Source organism: Hemitrygon akajei, chromosome 29, assembly GCF_048418815.1.
Source record: "Hemitrygon akajei chromosome 29, sHemAka1.3, whole genome shotgun sequence".
NCBI lineage: Eukaryota > Metazoa > Chordata > Chondrichthyes > Myliobatiformes > Dasyatidae > Hemitrygon > Hemitrygon akajei.
This window is the reverse complement of record NC_133152.1, coordinates 50,197,553-50,213,110: the sequence shown is the minus strand read 5'-3', so window position 1 is coordinate 50,213,110 and position 15,558 is coordinate 50,197,553. Positions and strand designations below refer to the sequence as shown.

General features: G+C 43.4%; 1 protein-coding gene across 7 annotated transcripts in view; it reads left to right on the top strand.

Moving 5' to 3' along the window:
• Positions 1-15,558, top strand: part of cfap74 (cilia and flagella associated protein 74) — a 461,786-nt gene that overhangs the window by 65,373 nt on the left and 380,855 nt on the right. For all 7 annotated transcript variants that reach the window (XR_012096720.1, XR_012096719.1, XM_073032445.1 and 4 more), the window contains exon 4: positions 8,637-8,780. Coding sequence is in view for 5 of the 7 variants with exons in the window: in XM_073032445.1 (XP_072888546.1) it covers positions 8,637-8,780 (144 nt within the window). In the remaining 2 variants the exon portion in view is untranslated. The remainder of the gene's footprint in view (positions 1-8,636; positions 8,781-15,558) is intronic.

The window sequence follows — 15,558 nt, the reverse complement described above, 5'->3', positions numbered from 1 at the left end:
ATGTCAATCTGGTTCAAAGTTCAAAGAAAATTTATTATCAAATTACATATATGACACCATATACTACCCTGAGATTCATTTTCTTGCAAGCATTCAAAGAAAGGTAAAGCAATATCGTAGAGTTCATGGAAATCTATAGTTAACAAAGACTGACGAACAACCAAAGTGTAAAAGAATACAGATTGTGTCAATAATTCAAAGTACAAAGTTCAATGTAACATTTATTATCAGAGTACCTACATTTCATCACATACAAACCTGAGATTCTTTTTTTGCCATCATACTTAGCAAATCTGTACAACAGTAACTGTAAACTGTACAAATGCAGATATAAATAAATAGCAATAAATAACGAGCATGAAAGCACAATACAACAGAGTCCATAAATGAGTGTAGCTATTCCCTGTTGTTCAACAGTCTGAAGATTGAGGAGTAGTAACTATACTTGAACCTAGTGGTGCGAGTCCTGAATATCTTCTGCCTGATGGCAGCAGCAAGAAAAGTGCATTGCTTGGGTGGTGAGGATCTTTGATGATGGATGGATGCTGCTTTTCTATTGCAACATTTCATGTAGAAGTGCTCAATGGTTGGGACGGCTTGACCTGTGATGTACTGGACTGAACCCACTACCTTTTGTAGGATTTTGTGCTCAAAGGCATTGGTGTTCCCATATCAGGCTGCAATGCAGCCAGTCAGCACACTTTCCACCGTATATCTATAGAAGTTTGCCAAGATTTACAATGACGTGCCAAACCTCCACAGACGCCTAAGGAAGTAGAGGTGCTGTCGGGCTTTCTTTGCAATAATATTTATATTATGGGTCCAGGACAGATCTTCTGAGATGGTGACAGGAATTTAAAGTTACTGACCCTCTCTGTCTCTAATCCTCTGATGATCACTGGCTCATGATCTCTGGTTTCCTTCTCCTGATGTCTACAATCAGTTCCTTGGTTTTATTGACATTGAGTGTGAGGTTGTTGTTATTATGCCACTCAGCCAAGCTTTCAAACTCCCTTTTGGATGCTGATTCATCACTCCCTTTGATACAGCCCACAACAGTGGTGTCATCAGCAAACTTGTATATGGTGTTGGAGCTGTACTACTGTACTTAGCCACACAGTCATAGGTGTAAAGCAAGTAGAGCAGGAGGCTAAGTACACATCCCTGAGGTGTTCTCTGCTGGTGGAGAATGTGGTTGAGATGTTTTTGCCTATCCAAACTGACTGGGGTCTACAAGTGAGGAAATCCAGGATCCAATTGCACAAAGGGGTATTGAGGCCCAGGTCTTAGAGTTTACTGATTAGTTTTGAGCAGATGATGGTGCTAAATGCCGAGCTGTAATCGATAAAGAGCATCCTGATGTATGCATCTTTATGTCCAGATGTTCCAGAGTTGTGTGAAGAGCAAATGCAATAGCATCTGCTGTAGACCAGTTGCTTCAGTAGGTGAATTGGAGTGGATCCATGTTGCCACTCAGACTGAAGCTGATATACTTCAACACCAGCGTCTCAAAACAGTTCATCACTATGGATGCAAGTGCCATTGGGCGACAGTCATTTAAACAGGTTACCATGCTCTTCTTGGACACTGTTCTGATTGAAGCCTGCTTGAAGCAGGTGGGCACCACACACTGCCAAAGCGAGAGGTTGAAGATATCCATGAACACACCAGCCAGTTTGTCAGCACAAGTCTTCAGTACTCGGCCACATACTCCATGCGGACTGGCTACTTTCCTTGGATTCACTCTTTTGAAGGCAGCCCGCACATTATCTTAAGATACTGAGACCAAAGGATCATTGGGAGTTATGGGGGTGCGCGATGGTTCCTCCCTGTTCTGGTGGTCAAAGCGAGCATAGAAGGCATTGAGTTTATCAGGAAGTGAAGCTCTGCTGTCCCCCTATGTTGCAAAATTTAACCTTGTAGGAGGTTATGGCATTCAAACCCTGCCACAACTGTCGAGCATCCCTCACTGATTCTAGTCTGGTCTGGAATCTCCATTTCACCCGAGAGATGGCTTTCCGGAGATCATACCTGCACTTTATAGCATTCTTGATCTCCGAACTTGAATGCCTCTGATCTGGCTCTCAGTAGGTTCTGGATTTCATTGTTCATCCCGGGCTTCTGATTGGGGAAAACCCTGAATGATTTTGTGGGGATGCACTCATCCACAGCTGTTTTAATAAAGTCTGTAACGATCCTTGTGTAGTCATTCAGGTCCACGGATGAGTTCTTGAACATGGCCCAGTCGACTACTTAAGGCAATTCTGTAACCATTCCTTAGCCTCCTGCGTCTACCTCTTAGTTGTCTTTATCTCTGGAGCCTTGCTGTTCTGTATGCAGTTAGTAGGAGTACAGCCAAATGATTCAACTTAACAAAATATGGTCTTGGGAAGGAACAATAGGCATTCCTTATCATAGTATAGCAGTGGTCTAGTGTATTGGGACCTCTGGTTAAACAAGTTACATGCTGGTGATAATGCAGGGTTTACTTCAAACAAGCCTGGTTAAAGTCACCAACTATAATTTGAAATGCATAGGAAAGGGCTGTTTCTTGTTTACAGAGAGCATCATGCAGTTCTGTGAGCGCTTACTTATAATCATCTGCTGGTGGTATGTAAACTGTGGTCAGGGTCATGGATGAGAACTCTTGAGGCAAGTAGAATGGTCTACATTTAATCATTAGTTGTTCTAAGTCAGGGGAACAAGAAGTTGACATCTGTGCACCAATGAGAATTGACTAAAAACCATACACTGTTACCTCTTTCCTTACCAGAATTCAAGGTTCGATCCATTCTGAAGATCATAAAACCTTCTGAATGGATAACTGCATCCACATGTTCGCTGTTAACCAAGTCTCAATGCAACAAACAATTGAGATCTACCTCATCTGTGTCAGCAGCCTTGCCCTGTGATCGTCATTCTTATTTTCAAGTGACTGTACATTCGCCAACGAGCTGCTTGGAAGAGGAGGCCTCATACCCCTGTGCTTCAGCCTGGTTTGAATCCCACCTCTCCTGCCGCGTTTTTGGCCATGGCCATGGAGTTGACCCTTAAAGATGCTGTGCTTAACTGCTCCACATTTAACTTTTGAGCATGAGATTTGACGATCATTGATGTAATTCCGTAGTCTGGAAATTTACATGTTGCGGATTGCATTGATAAGTAGTTCAAAAGGAGTATACTTAAGAAGAAAACTGGTATAATTTCCTGCAGCCCGCAGAGTCGCTGATGTATGCTGGCACCATCTAAATAAATAATACTGAGAACATGAGTTGTAGAGTCCTCAAAATTGAGTCTGTAGGTTGTGTAGTCAATTCAGCACTAAGGTAAGTGAAGTTACCCACACTAGTTCAGAGTAATAACTGTTCCTGAACCTGTTGGTGTGGGACCTAAGGCTCCTATGGTGGTGTTGAAATTAGACATTTGTTACTATTCCTTTTTGAGTGAAATGCGTATCACTGCAAGGTCAAAATTCATTGCCCCTCTCCAATTATCCTTGACAAGATGATGGCATGCCATCAACTGAACCATCATAGTCCTCTGATGAAGGTACTCCTATAGATGGGTAGGAGTCCCAGCAACAATGAACAAATATATCCAAAATCAGGCTGGTGTGTGGCTTGAAGGGTCAAACTACTGATACTTTTGTTTCCATAATATCGCTGCTACAGTATACAGTGGTGATAATCAGAATCAGATTTGTTATCACTGACTAGTCATGAAATTTGTGGTAGTAGAACAGTGCATTACATAAAATACACTATAAATTACAATAAGAAATATAAATAAGTCAATAAATATACAAAAAAGTAATGTAAAAAGAGAGCAAAAATAGTGAAGTAATGTTCATGTGTACATTGTACAGAAATCTGATGGTGGGGGAGGGGTAAAGAACAGTTCCTGAAATGTTGAGTGTCTGTTTTCAGGCTCCTGTACCTCTTATGGTAGTAATGAGAAAGTGTTTTAGGTGATAGGGGTCCTTAATGACGGATGCTGCCTTTTTGAGGTATCATTTTTTGAAGTTGTCCTCAATGGAGGGGAGGCGAGTGCCCATGATTGAACTGGCTGAACCTAAAGAGACATGGTGTAAAACATCCAAAATGTACATTTATCTGAATTTGTGGCCTCTGTCGGTTGTGGTCGACCGTGGGTGCTGTGCCTTTGGTAGTCACTGGTTTGTCGAGCAGCGTCGACTGTGGTTATTGAGGCCGATCCTGGAACGGTAGGCTCTGCCACAGTTGCTGCATGTGTAGGACGTTGTGGAATTGTTGTCTGCTGTGCTCTCTGTTTAGCTCTCCTCTCCTCAAACTGACTCAGGATCACTCTTTCGCCTTGCTCTAGGTGTTGCTGAAGAGTACCTCGCCATTTGTTGTGGTCATCTGCTGTATCCTCCCAGCACTCTGTTGATTTTTAAGGCTTTCATGTCGCGCTTGCAGAGGTCCTTGAAGTGAAGCTAGGGTCTACCAACATTCCTCTTGCCTGTTGCTAGTTCTCCGTAGAGGATGTCCTTTGGCAGTCTACCATCCTTCATACGACGGATGTGGCCCAGCCAGTGCAGTCTGCGTTGTCTTAAAAGCGTGAACATTGTGGGAAGTCCAGCATGGGAGAGGACCTCAGAGTTTGGGACTTTGTCTCTCTGGGTGATGCTGAGGATGCGGCGAAGGCTGCGCAGGTGAAAACTATTGAGTTTCCTCTCCTGTTTGGAGTAGATGGTCCAAGTCTCACTACCATACAGGAGGGTGCTGATAACGCATGCATTGTACAAGGCAGTCTTGGTCTTTGTAGCAAGTTTCGGATTCTCCCAGACCCACAAAGAGAGTCGAGCAAGGACTGATGTTGCTTTGCCGATATGCCTGTTGATTTCAGCATCGAGGGAGAGAGTGTCGCTAATGGTCGACCCCAAGTATGTGAACTTGTGGACCACTTCTAGATCGTAATTGTCGATGGTAATGACTGGTGTCTCCATTACGTTCTGGGCAAGGACATCTGTTTTCTTTAGGCTGATGGTAAGCTCGAAGTCCTTGCATGCCTTAGAGAAGCAGTCCATGAGAGTTTGTAGTTGCTGTTTGGTGTGCGAGGTTATAGCAGTGTCATCGGCAAAGAGCATGTCACGTATTAAGATCTTTTGCACCTTTGTTCTTGCTGTCAGGTGCGCAGGATTGAACAGCCACCCATCAGACCTGGTGTGCATGTAGATACCTTCTGTTGATGTCCCAAACACGTGCTTCAATAGCATAGAGAAGAAGACGCCGAATAATGTTGGGGCCAACACACATCCTTGTTTGACTGCACTATGAATAGCGAAGAGTTCTGATGAGCTGCCATTGTACTGAACAGTAGCCCTCATATCATCATGGAATGACTTGACGATACTTTGGAATTTCGGGGGACAGCTGATTTTGAGGAGAACCTGAAAGAGCCTATCCCTGCTGACAAGGTCGAATGCCTTGGTCAAATCGATGAAAGCGACATAGAGGGGTTTCTGTTGTTCCCTGCACTTCTCCTGGAGTTGACAGAGTGAGAAAATCATGTCGACAGTTGACCTCCTTGTGCGAAAACCACATAGTGTGCGTCTCTAACAGCCTCTAACAACCAAGTCCAACTCCAGGCCTTCATGTGTGGCATAGTTCTTATGTTCGGCAGAGCTGTTCTCACTGACAGGAGAAAGAGCGAAGGCAGGCCACTGGCGCCTTAAAACCAGTTGCTCTGAGCAGATGGGGCTCGTTAACCACGGATGGTAGCTCATCTAGGAGAGGGAAACTCTGATTACAATCCTCCGCTGCCTTGCAGCCATACCTGCTCATGGGAAAGGCTTCGGAAGTAAATCCCAAGGAAAAATCCGGAGTCAGAGTCCCAAAGGCGGCTGACTGCTGTACCCAGCACTGGCATGGAAATTCCTGCGATGCTGCTGACACCAAGCTGTCGTTCCTTTGGACCTGTCATCAGCATGGGGGGGGGGGGGGGTGGTCTTCACTGCATGGGCAACAGATGGATCTCCTTATCAATTCTGCCCTGTCTTGTGCCCTGGAGAGGCCACTCCTGCTTCGCTTTATAGCGCTGGACAAACATAGGAAGCAGCAGTTACTGGTTGTAAGCCATAATGCTTGATTGGCGTAGAGCATGACAGCAGGGGTTGCTTCCAACGGTGGGACAGACCATCGCATTTCACTGAACAGCTACCACCCGCCTCAAGCTGGGCAGCCTCCAGCCAATAAGGTGCTGTCCCACCACAGTCAGTTTTCCTCGTTGGGTGCATGGGGATAATGGATTATTCCACGAAGACCTGACTGTAACTACTGCACCAGACAAGAAAGAAAACAAATCAAATAAGACCACTCCCCTCAAGTTGGGATGTTGGAATGTCTGCACAATGATGACTGGACTTGACCAAAACCTCAAGGATATCGAAGATGCACGAAAAACAGCGGTCATTAACAATGAGCTACTAAGGCTCAAGGTAGATATAGCTGCCCTACAAGAAACACGTTTGGCAGATTCAGGTACACTGAAGGAAAGGGACTACACATTTTTCTGGCAGGGAAAGAACCAAGATGAGCCCTGTGAGCATGGAGTGGGTTTTGCCGTTAGGAACTCCTTGTTGCAAATGGTGGAGCCACCAGAAGATGGATCAGAACGACTTATGACTCTCCACCTACACACCAGTCATGGCCCAGTATCTCTCGTCAATGTGTATGCCCCTACCTTTAATTCCACCTCTGAGGCAAAAGGCATGTTCTACGACAATTTAGAAGCTGTTGTCAGGAATATTCCCAATGATGAACACCTCATACTCCTTGGTGTCTTCAACGCAAGAGTGGGAGCCGATAATGATAACGATTCCTGGCTGTCTTGTCTTGGCCACTTCGGAATTGGCAAAATAAATGACAATAGACAACGTCTCCTGGAGTTCTACTCCTATCATGACCTGTGTGTAGCTAACTCCTGCTTTCAGATGAAGTTGCAGTACAAGGTCTCATGGCGACATCCACAGTCTAAACACGGGCACCAACTAGACACAAATTATTACCAGGCACTCTTTCATCAACTCTGTACTAATCACCCACTCATACCACAGTGCAGACTGCGATATGGATCATGCTTTAGTGTGCTGCAAGATCAAACTATGCCTGAAGAAATTCCACCACTCCAAACAAACTGGAAAACCTCACATCAACACAACAGAAACAGTCGGAAAAGGTTGACCAGTTTGCCAAGTCAGTACAGGGTGCTATAACTACCTCCTCACAAGGAGATACTGCAACAGAACAATAGTCATACCTTCACGACACCATCCACGAATCAGCACTATCTATCTTTGGAAGAAAGACCACAAAGAGCAGTGACTGGTTTGAGGCAAAGTCCAACATCATGACTCCTGTCATTGAAGCCAAGTGTGCAGCTCTCACAGAGTACAAGCACTCACCATCTGACCAAACACTCCAGGCTCTTCAAGCTGCTAGAAGCAAAGTGCAACAGACTGCAAGGCAGTGCACAAATGAGTACTGGCTCCAGCTCAGTGAGGACATTCAGACATTTATCTGAAATAGTGCCCATATTAATCTTTGTTTTCCCAGCCATGTACCTTTGGTATAGTATGATGATGGGACATTTCAGGACAGAAAAGAGACCTTAAAGAAAGCGAGAGTGAAATAAGAGAGACAAGAGAGAGTCTGCAGGTACTGGAAGTCCAAGCAGTCCTGCTGAAGAGTCTCGACACGAAACGTTGACTGTACTTTTTTCCATAGATGCTGTCTGGCCTGCTGAGTTCCTCCAGCATTTTGTGTGTGTTGCTGAGAAATGAGAAAAATTTTAGGAAGCAACTTTAAGAGCTTGGTATCTAAGCACCTGACAGACTGTCTGCCAAAATTATGAATGAACAATAGGTCAGAATTGAAATGAGTTTTAAATTGAAACTCCATTGTAGATAAAGAGAAGCTGGAGTCCTGGGTTCTTGGGATCCAGCTAACTGTGTCTGGCTTGCCCCCACAGGCACCTTACAGTCACCACCTAGCTAGAAGGATTCACTTGCCACTCATTCCAGTTCTTATCCACAGTCCTCGTACACTCATCGAACCAGCCAGCCTCAAGCAGTTGCTCCTAGCTTTCAGTCTCCCTGCCTAAAGTTTACCTTGTTGTCTGTTGTGTTTACTTTCTATTCTCACTTGTTTTGTGACCCCTCATGACTTGTTATTTTATGGTTTATTATTCAAGTTATCATTCATAGCTAAATCATCTCTGCTGTTCTGCTTTTGGGTCAGTTCCTAACAAACTGAGGGCCCTAAGATTTCTTATTTGCTGATGTGATGTTGAACCTTTTATCCATTGCTACTAATCAGACTGGCAGCTGGGACTTCCTGCCATGTTCTCACACCCCGACTGATTTCAATAGCACTAAGTTTCGAACTGAGATCCATGAATTAAGTAGTTCTTCTTGAGGGTCAATTAAGGTTTTTATTTCATAGTCAGAGTCTCATACAGCATGGAAACGGGAAAGTGGCGCTGTACATACAAAATACTTGGAGTATTTTTACTTCTCAAGCTGATTTTAATAGACTGTCGGTGTGAAAGTTGATGGCAAAATTGGCACATTATGTCTTGATTTAAATGTAATAGCCTCATTTATTGTGTTTTTTAAGGGAAGAAAGTGAAGTGGAAATTACCCCTTCTCATCAAAAGAGGTGGGGCTACTCTGAGAAGGCACAGATACGAAAATGCCAGAAAATTCAGCTAGAGTTTGAACTTCTCCTTCAGGAAAAAGATTTGAAAGTCCAAAAACTGAGGTATTTAACAATTGCAGTGGCAGTAAGTATTCCAGAAAATTTATATTTTTAGGATTAGAGAGAAGGTTGGTATAGTAAACACAAGATTCTTCAGATGCTGGAAATCCAGAGCAACACACACATACAAAATGCCAAGGGAATTCAGCAGATCAAATAGCATCTATGGAAATGAATAAACAGTTGACATTTTGGGCCAATATCCTTCATCAGAACTGAAAAAGGTGGAGGAAGGGAGAGGAAGGAATACAAGCTGTCAGGAGATAGGTGAGGCCATGTGGGTGGAGGAGGGCAATGAAGTGAGAAGCTGGTAGAATATAGGTGAGATCGGGTGAAGGAGAAGGTGGGTGGGTGGGCGGGCAAGGAGGATGAAATAAAACCTGATAGGTGGAACAGGTAAAGGGCTGAAGAAGAAGGAATCTGATTAGAGAGGAGAGTGCTAGCATCTTTATACAGTCAGAATTTGAATAGATTTATTTGTTAGAAATTAACTAAAAATAGATAGATGAATGTTAATTTTCCATTAATAAAATATTAGTGAAGATCATATAAACAAATGTTTCAATACTTCCATTATGGTCTCAACAAACTTGTTTTTGCTTAAATAACAACACCTTTTCATTATGTGACATGCTGCATTTAGACAGCTCATTTGCAAATGGTTGTTACAAGGTTGGGAATGATCTATGGCAGTAATTAGAGCATCTCACTGAGGAATTCTGACACATTATTGCTTCATTGCTCTTTCAGCTGTTCAGACCCATTTAAAAGACTTCCAGCAAAACGGTATCCATATATCAGTATAAAGCAGATTGAGCTTTGTACGTTTTTATTTTAGCCCATTACTAATTGTGTTAATGCAGCTATTTATTCAAATTCATCTAATATGTGAATTAGCATTTTATTTCATGTCAGAGACAGTCCTGTTTATTTGCAGATTGTTTACACGTCTGCTGAATGTACTCAGTTTTAGTTTTTAATATATGGTGGATTCTGTTTAATTGGGGCACGTTGGGATCAGTACATTTTGTGGCTGCCGCAATTAATGAGGGTTTCATGGAAATAGTTAAAAAGGTATAAAAAAAAGACAAACTACTACTTAAATGAGCAACATATTATGTATTTAAATGAAATACCGAACAAATTAGAACATTACCTATAGTACTATAAAATTGTGTATTAGTTCCTGATAGTTATCAACATAGAACACAGAACATAGAATAGTATAGCACATTACAGGCCCTTCGGCCCACAATGTTGTGCCAACCCTCAAGCCCTGCCTCCCATATAACCCCCGACCTTAAATTCCTCCATATACCTGTCTAGTAGTCTCTTAAACTTCACTAGTGTATCTGCCTCCACCACTGACTCAGGCAGTGCATTCCACACACCAACCAGTCTCTGAGTGAAAAACCTTCCTCTAATATCTCCCTTGAACTTCCCTCCCCTTACCTTAAAGCCATGTCCTCTTGTACTGAGCAGTGGTGCCCTGGGGAAGAGGTGCTGGCTGTCCACTCTGTCTATTCCTCTTAATATCTTGTACACCTCTATCATGTCTCCTCTCATCCTCCTTCTCTCCAAAGAGTAAAGCCCTAGCTCCCTTAATCTCTGATCACTACATCAAATCTCTTAAACTCTATCCCTCAACTTATGAAAGCTAACACCCCATAAGCTTTCTTAACTACCCTATCTACCTGTGAGACAACTTTCAGGGATCTGTGGACATGTACCCCCACATCCCTCTGCTCCTCCACACTATCAAGTATCCTGCCATTTACTTTGTACTCTGCCTTGGAGTTTGTCCTTCCAAAGTGTACCACCTCACACTTCTCCGGGTTGAACTCCATCTGCCACTTCTCAGTCCACTTCTGCATCCTATCAATGTCTCTCTGCAGTCTTTGATAATCCTCTACACTACCTACAACACCACCAACCTTTGTGTCATCTGCAAACTTGCCAACCCACCCTTCTACCCCCACATCCAGGTAGTTAATAAAAATCACAAAGTAGAGGTCCCAGAACAGATCCTTGTGGGACACCACTAGTCACAACCCTCCAATCTGAATGTACTCCCTCCACCACAACCCTCTGCCTTCTGCAGGCAAGCCAATTCTGAATCCACCTGGCCAAACTTCCCTGGATCCCATGCCTTCTGACTTTCTGAATAAGCCTACCTTGTGGAACCTTGTCAAATGCCTTACTAAAATCCATGTAGATCACATCCACTGCACTATCCTCATCTATATGCCTGGTCAACTCCTCAAAGAACTCTATCAGGCTTGTTAGGCACGATATGCCCTTCACAAAGCCATGCTGACTGTCCCTGATCAGACCATGATTCTCTAAATGCCCATAGATCCTATCTCTAAGAATCTTTTCCAACAGCTTTCCCACCGCAGATGTAAGGCTCACTGGTCTATAATTACCTGGACTATCCCTACTACCTTTTTTGAACAAGGGTACAACATTTGCCTCCTTCCAATCCTCCGGTACCATTCCCGTGGACAACGAGGACATAAAGATCCTAGCCAGAGGTTCAGCAATCTCTTCCCTTGCCTCTTGGAGCAGCCTGGGGAATATTCCCTCAGGCCCCGTGGACTTATCCGTCCTAATGTATTTTAACAACTCCAACACCACCTCTCCCTTAATATCAACATGCTCTAGAACATCAACCTCACTCATATTGTCCTCACTGTCATCAAGTTCCCTCTCAGTAGTGAATACCGAAGAGATTTATTCATTGAAGACCTCGCTCACTTCCACAGCCTCCAGGCACATCTTCCCACTTTTATCTCTAATCGGTCCTACCTTCACTCCTGTCATCCTTTTGTTCTTCACATAATTGAAGAATGCCTTGGGGTTTTCCTTTACCCTACTCGCCAAGGCCTTCTCATGCCCCCTTCTTGCTCTTCTCAGCCCCTTCTTAAGCTCCTTTCTTGCTACCCTATATTCCTGAATAGACCAATCTGATCCTTGTTTCCTAAACCTCATGTATGCTGCCTTCTTCCACCTGACTAGATTTTCCACTTCACTTGTCATCCATGGTTCCTTCACCCTACCATTCTTTATCTTCCTCACCGTGACAAATTTATCCCTAACATCCTGCAAGAGATCCTTAAACATCGACCACGTGTCCATAGTACATTTCCCTGCAAAAACATCATCTCAATTCACACCCACAAGTTCTAGCCTTATAGCCTCATAATTTGCCCTTTCCCCAATTAAAAATGTTCTGGTATTAGGTATTATAAGTAATCTAGAGATGACTTAAAGTATACGGGAGGATGTGCATAGGTTATATGCAAATACTATGCCATTTTATATAAGGGACTTGAGCATCTGCATTTTTTGGTATCCGCGGGAGGTCCTGGAACCAATCCCTCGCGGATAAAGAGGGCCGACTGTATATAAATTAATTAAATAAGTAGTGCAAATCTAGAGCAGAAATAGTGAGGTAGTGTACATGGGTTCATTGTCCATTCAGAAATTCGTTGGTGGAGTGTAAGAAGTTGTTGCTAAAACATTCAGTGTGTGTCTTAGTGTTCACTTTAAGTTCAAAGTAAATTTAAATTTCTTATCAAAGTACATATATATCACCTTATTCAATCCTGAGATTTATTTTCTTGCAAGCATACTCAATAAATCAGTAACAGAATAATAACCATAATAGAATGAATGAAAGACTGCACCAACTTGGGTGTTCAACCAGCATGCAAAAAACACCAAACTGTACAAATACCAAATGAAAGAAATAATAATATAAATACAAATGTACTTAAGCAATAAATATCGAGAACATGAGATGAAGAGTCCTTAAAAGTGAGTCCATGGGTTGGGGAATATTTCAGTGATAGGGCAGTGAAGTTTTCCCCGTTGGTTCAAGAGCCTTATGGTTGAGGGGCAATGACTGTTCTTGAAACCTAGTGGTGTGAGTCTTGAGGCACCTGTACCTTCTTGCTGATGGCAGTAAGCAAGAAGAGAGCATGACCTGGGTAATAGGAGTCCCTGATGATGGATGCTGCTTTCCTGTGTTACGTATCCCGTAACTGGATCACTTACCAGCAAAGATAGAGAGGTCCGCTGAAGTCTGATGGTACCATTTTTAAACGTTTTTATTTATAAAGGGGCACAAAAGTAAGGTTAATACAAACATTCAGATAACATACGTGGTCAATACTCAATCTAAAGCGCAGGTATAGTAATAATCAATAAGAAATAAGCTCTATCGTTGTCTAGGAGTAATATATATATTGTCCAATGTATATCTAAAAGTCTCTTGCGGTCACTGCAGTTCCACCAGCTGCCGTCTTTTGGGTGTCGCGGTGGTGCACTTTGTTGGAGAGAGAGAGAGATAGAATGGAACGGTTACCCGGCGGGTTTTTCCAACCTTTATGAGTTCGATCCGTCGTGGTCTCGTTGGGGAATGGCCGCTCACTTGTGGCTTCTCCTGTAGCTAAAGCCGTTCTTCCGTGGTGAGGTCACCAATCCCAGGCAAGGAAAAGACGCACACGAATCCCCCCCACCGGCTGTGGCTATTAAACGCTGTCACAGGATTTCTAGCGTGTCTTCTGGTGCGTTTGGGGGGCCGTCTTTACAACCCCTCTTTTATCTGAACTCACGGGGTCTCAGATGTCAATCAGGTTGGGATGATGCAATCTCTCTCCGTCTCTCCACCCACATTGCCCTGAGTGTATACACGTAGTACAGTTCCCAATTCACAAAGGTGTCTCCACGAGACAATGACCACAGTCGCCAGCTTTTGCCTCGCTGTGAAACGAGGGACACTGCACGTATCTTTCTCTTCTCTTGGGTCATTGACCCCCCCTTCACTAGGGCTCTTGCGATTCTCACAAAGGAGGGGGCTGGGGTCATAACACCTGCAAACAGCACTCCGTGTAGATGCTCTCAATGGTAGGGAGGGCTTTACCCAGCTGTATCCACTACTTTCTGTAGGATTTACCATTTAAGGACATTGGTATTTCCATACTGGGCTGTGATGCAGCCACTCAAAAACTCTGCACCACACATCGATAGAAGTTTGTCACAGTTGTAAGAGTCAAGCTGAATCTTTGCAAACTGCTCAGGATGTAGCGGTGCTGCTGTGTTTTCTTCGTAATTATACATAGGTGCTGGGTCCAGGACAGGTCCTCTGAAATGAAAACACTGAGGAACTTAAACTTGCTGACCCTCTCCACCTCTGATCCTCCAAAGAGTGCTGTCTCAAGGACCTCTAGTTTCCTCCTCCTGAAGTCAATAATCAGTTCTTGGTCTTGTTGATAGTGAGTAAGATGTTGTGGCATCACTCAGCCTAATTTTCAATCTCCCTCCTGTATGCTGATTCATCACCAGCTTTGATCTGGCCTACCACCGTAGTGTTGTCAGCAAACTTGAATATGGCATTAGAGCTGTGCTTGGTCACTCCATCATAAGTGTAAAGCGAGTAGAGCAGAGGACTAACCACATGCCTTTGTGATACATCTATGCTGATGGATATTGTGGAGGAGATATTGTTGCCAATTTGAACTAACTGGGGTCTGCAAGTGAGGAAGTTGAGGAACCAATTGTACAAGGAGGTATTGAGGCCAGAATCTTGAAGCTCATTAATTAATTTTGAGAGAATGATGGTATTGAATGCTGAGCTGTAGTTGATAAAGAACAACCTGGTCTATGCATTTTTGTTGTCCAGATGTTTCAGGATTGAGTGAAGAGCCAATGAGATGGTATCTGTTGTGAATCTGTTATGCTGGTAGGCAAATTGGAGCAGATCTAATTACTTCTCAGGCAGGAGAGATACGTTTCATCACCAGCCTTTCAAAATACTTCATCACTGTGGATCTAAATGCTATTGGATAATAGAAATTGACGTATGTTACCACATTTTCCTTAGGCACCAGTATAAGTGAAGCCTGCTTGAAACAAATGGGAACAAATGGGTACCTCAGACTGTTGAAATGAGAGGTTAAAGATCTCACTGTTCACTCCAGTCAGTTGCCTAGCACACATCTTTAGTACTTTGCCAGATACTTTCTTTGGGTCAGATGCTTTTTGTGGGTTCGCTCTTCTGAAGGCTCTTTGCAAATCAGCCTCAGAGACTGTAATCACAGGATCATTGGGAGCTGTGGGAATTCATGATGTTTCCTCCATTTATTGACAGTTAAAATGAGCATAGAAGGCATTGAACTCATCTGGAAGTAAAGCCATGTTGTCACCTATGTCGCTTGATTTTACTTTATAAGAGGTGATAGCATACAAGCCCTGCCACAACTGTTGAGATCCTTCATTGATTGGCACTTCTCACATGAGATGGCATTCCAGAGATCTTACGTGGACTTCTTGTAACTTTCTCAGTCGCTTGAATGCCTCTGATCTGGCCCTCAGCAGATTGTGGATCTCATGGTTTATCCAGGGCTTCTGGTTGGGGAAAACTGAATGATTTTGTGGGTACAGATAGAGAAAGGAGAATCAGTGTATGTTGTGCCCTTGGATTTTCAGAAGGTCTTTGACAAGGTGCAACAAATGAGGCTGCTTAACAAGTTATGAGACCATGGTATTACAGAAAAAAATACTAGTATGGATAGAATATTAGTTAACTGGCAGGAGGCAAAGAGTGGGAATAAAGGGTTTCTGGTTGGCTACCGGTGACTGGTGGTGTTCCACAATGCTCTGTGTTGGGACCAAATCTTTTTACATTACATGTCAATGATTTAGATGTCAGAATTGATGGCTTTGTGGCCAGATTTGCAGATGATACAGAGATAGGTGGGGGGTGGGCAGATAGTTT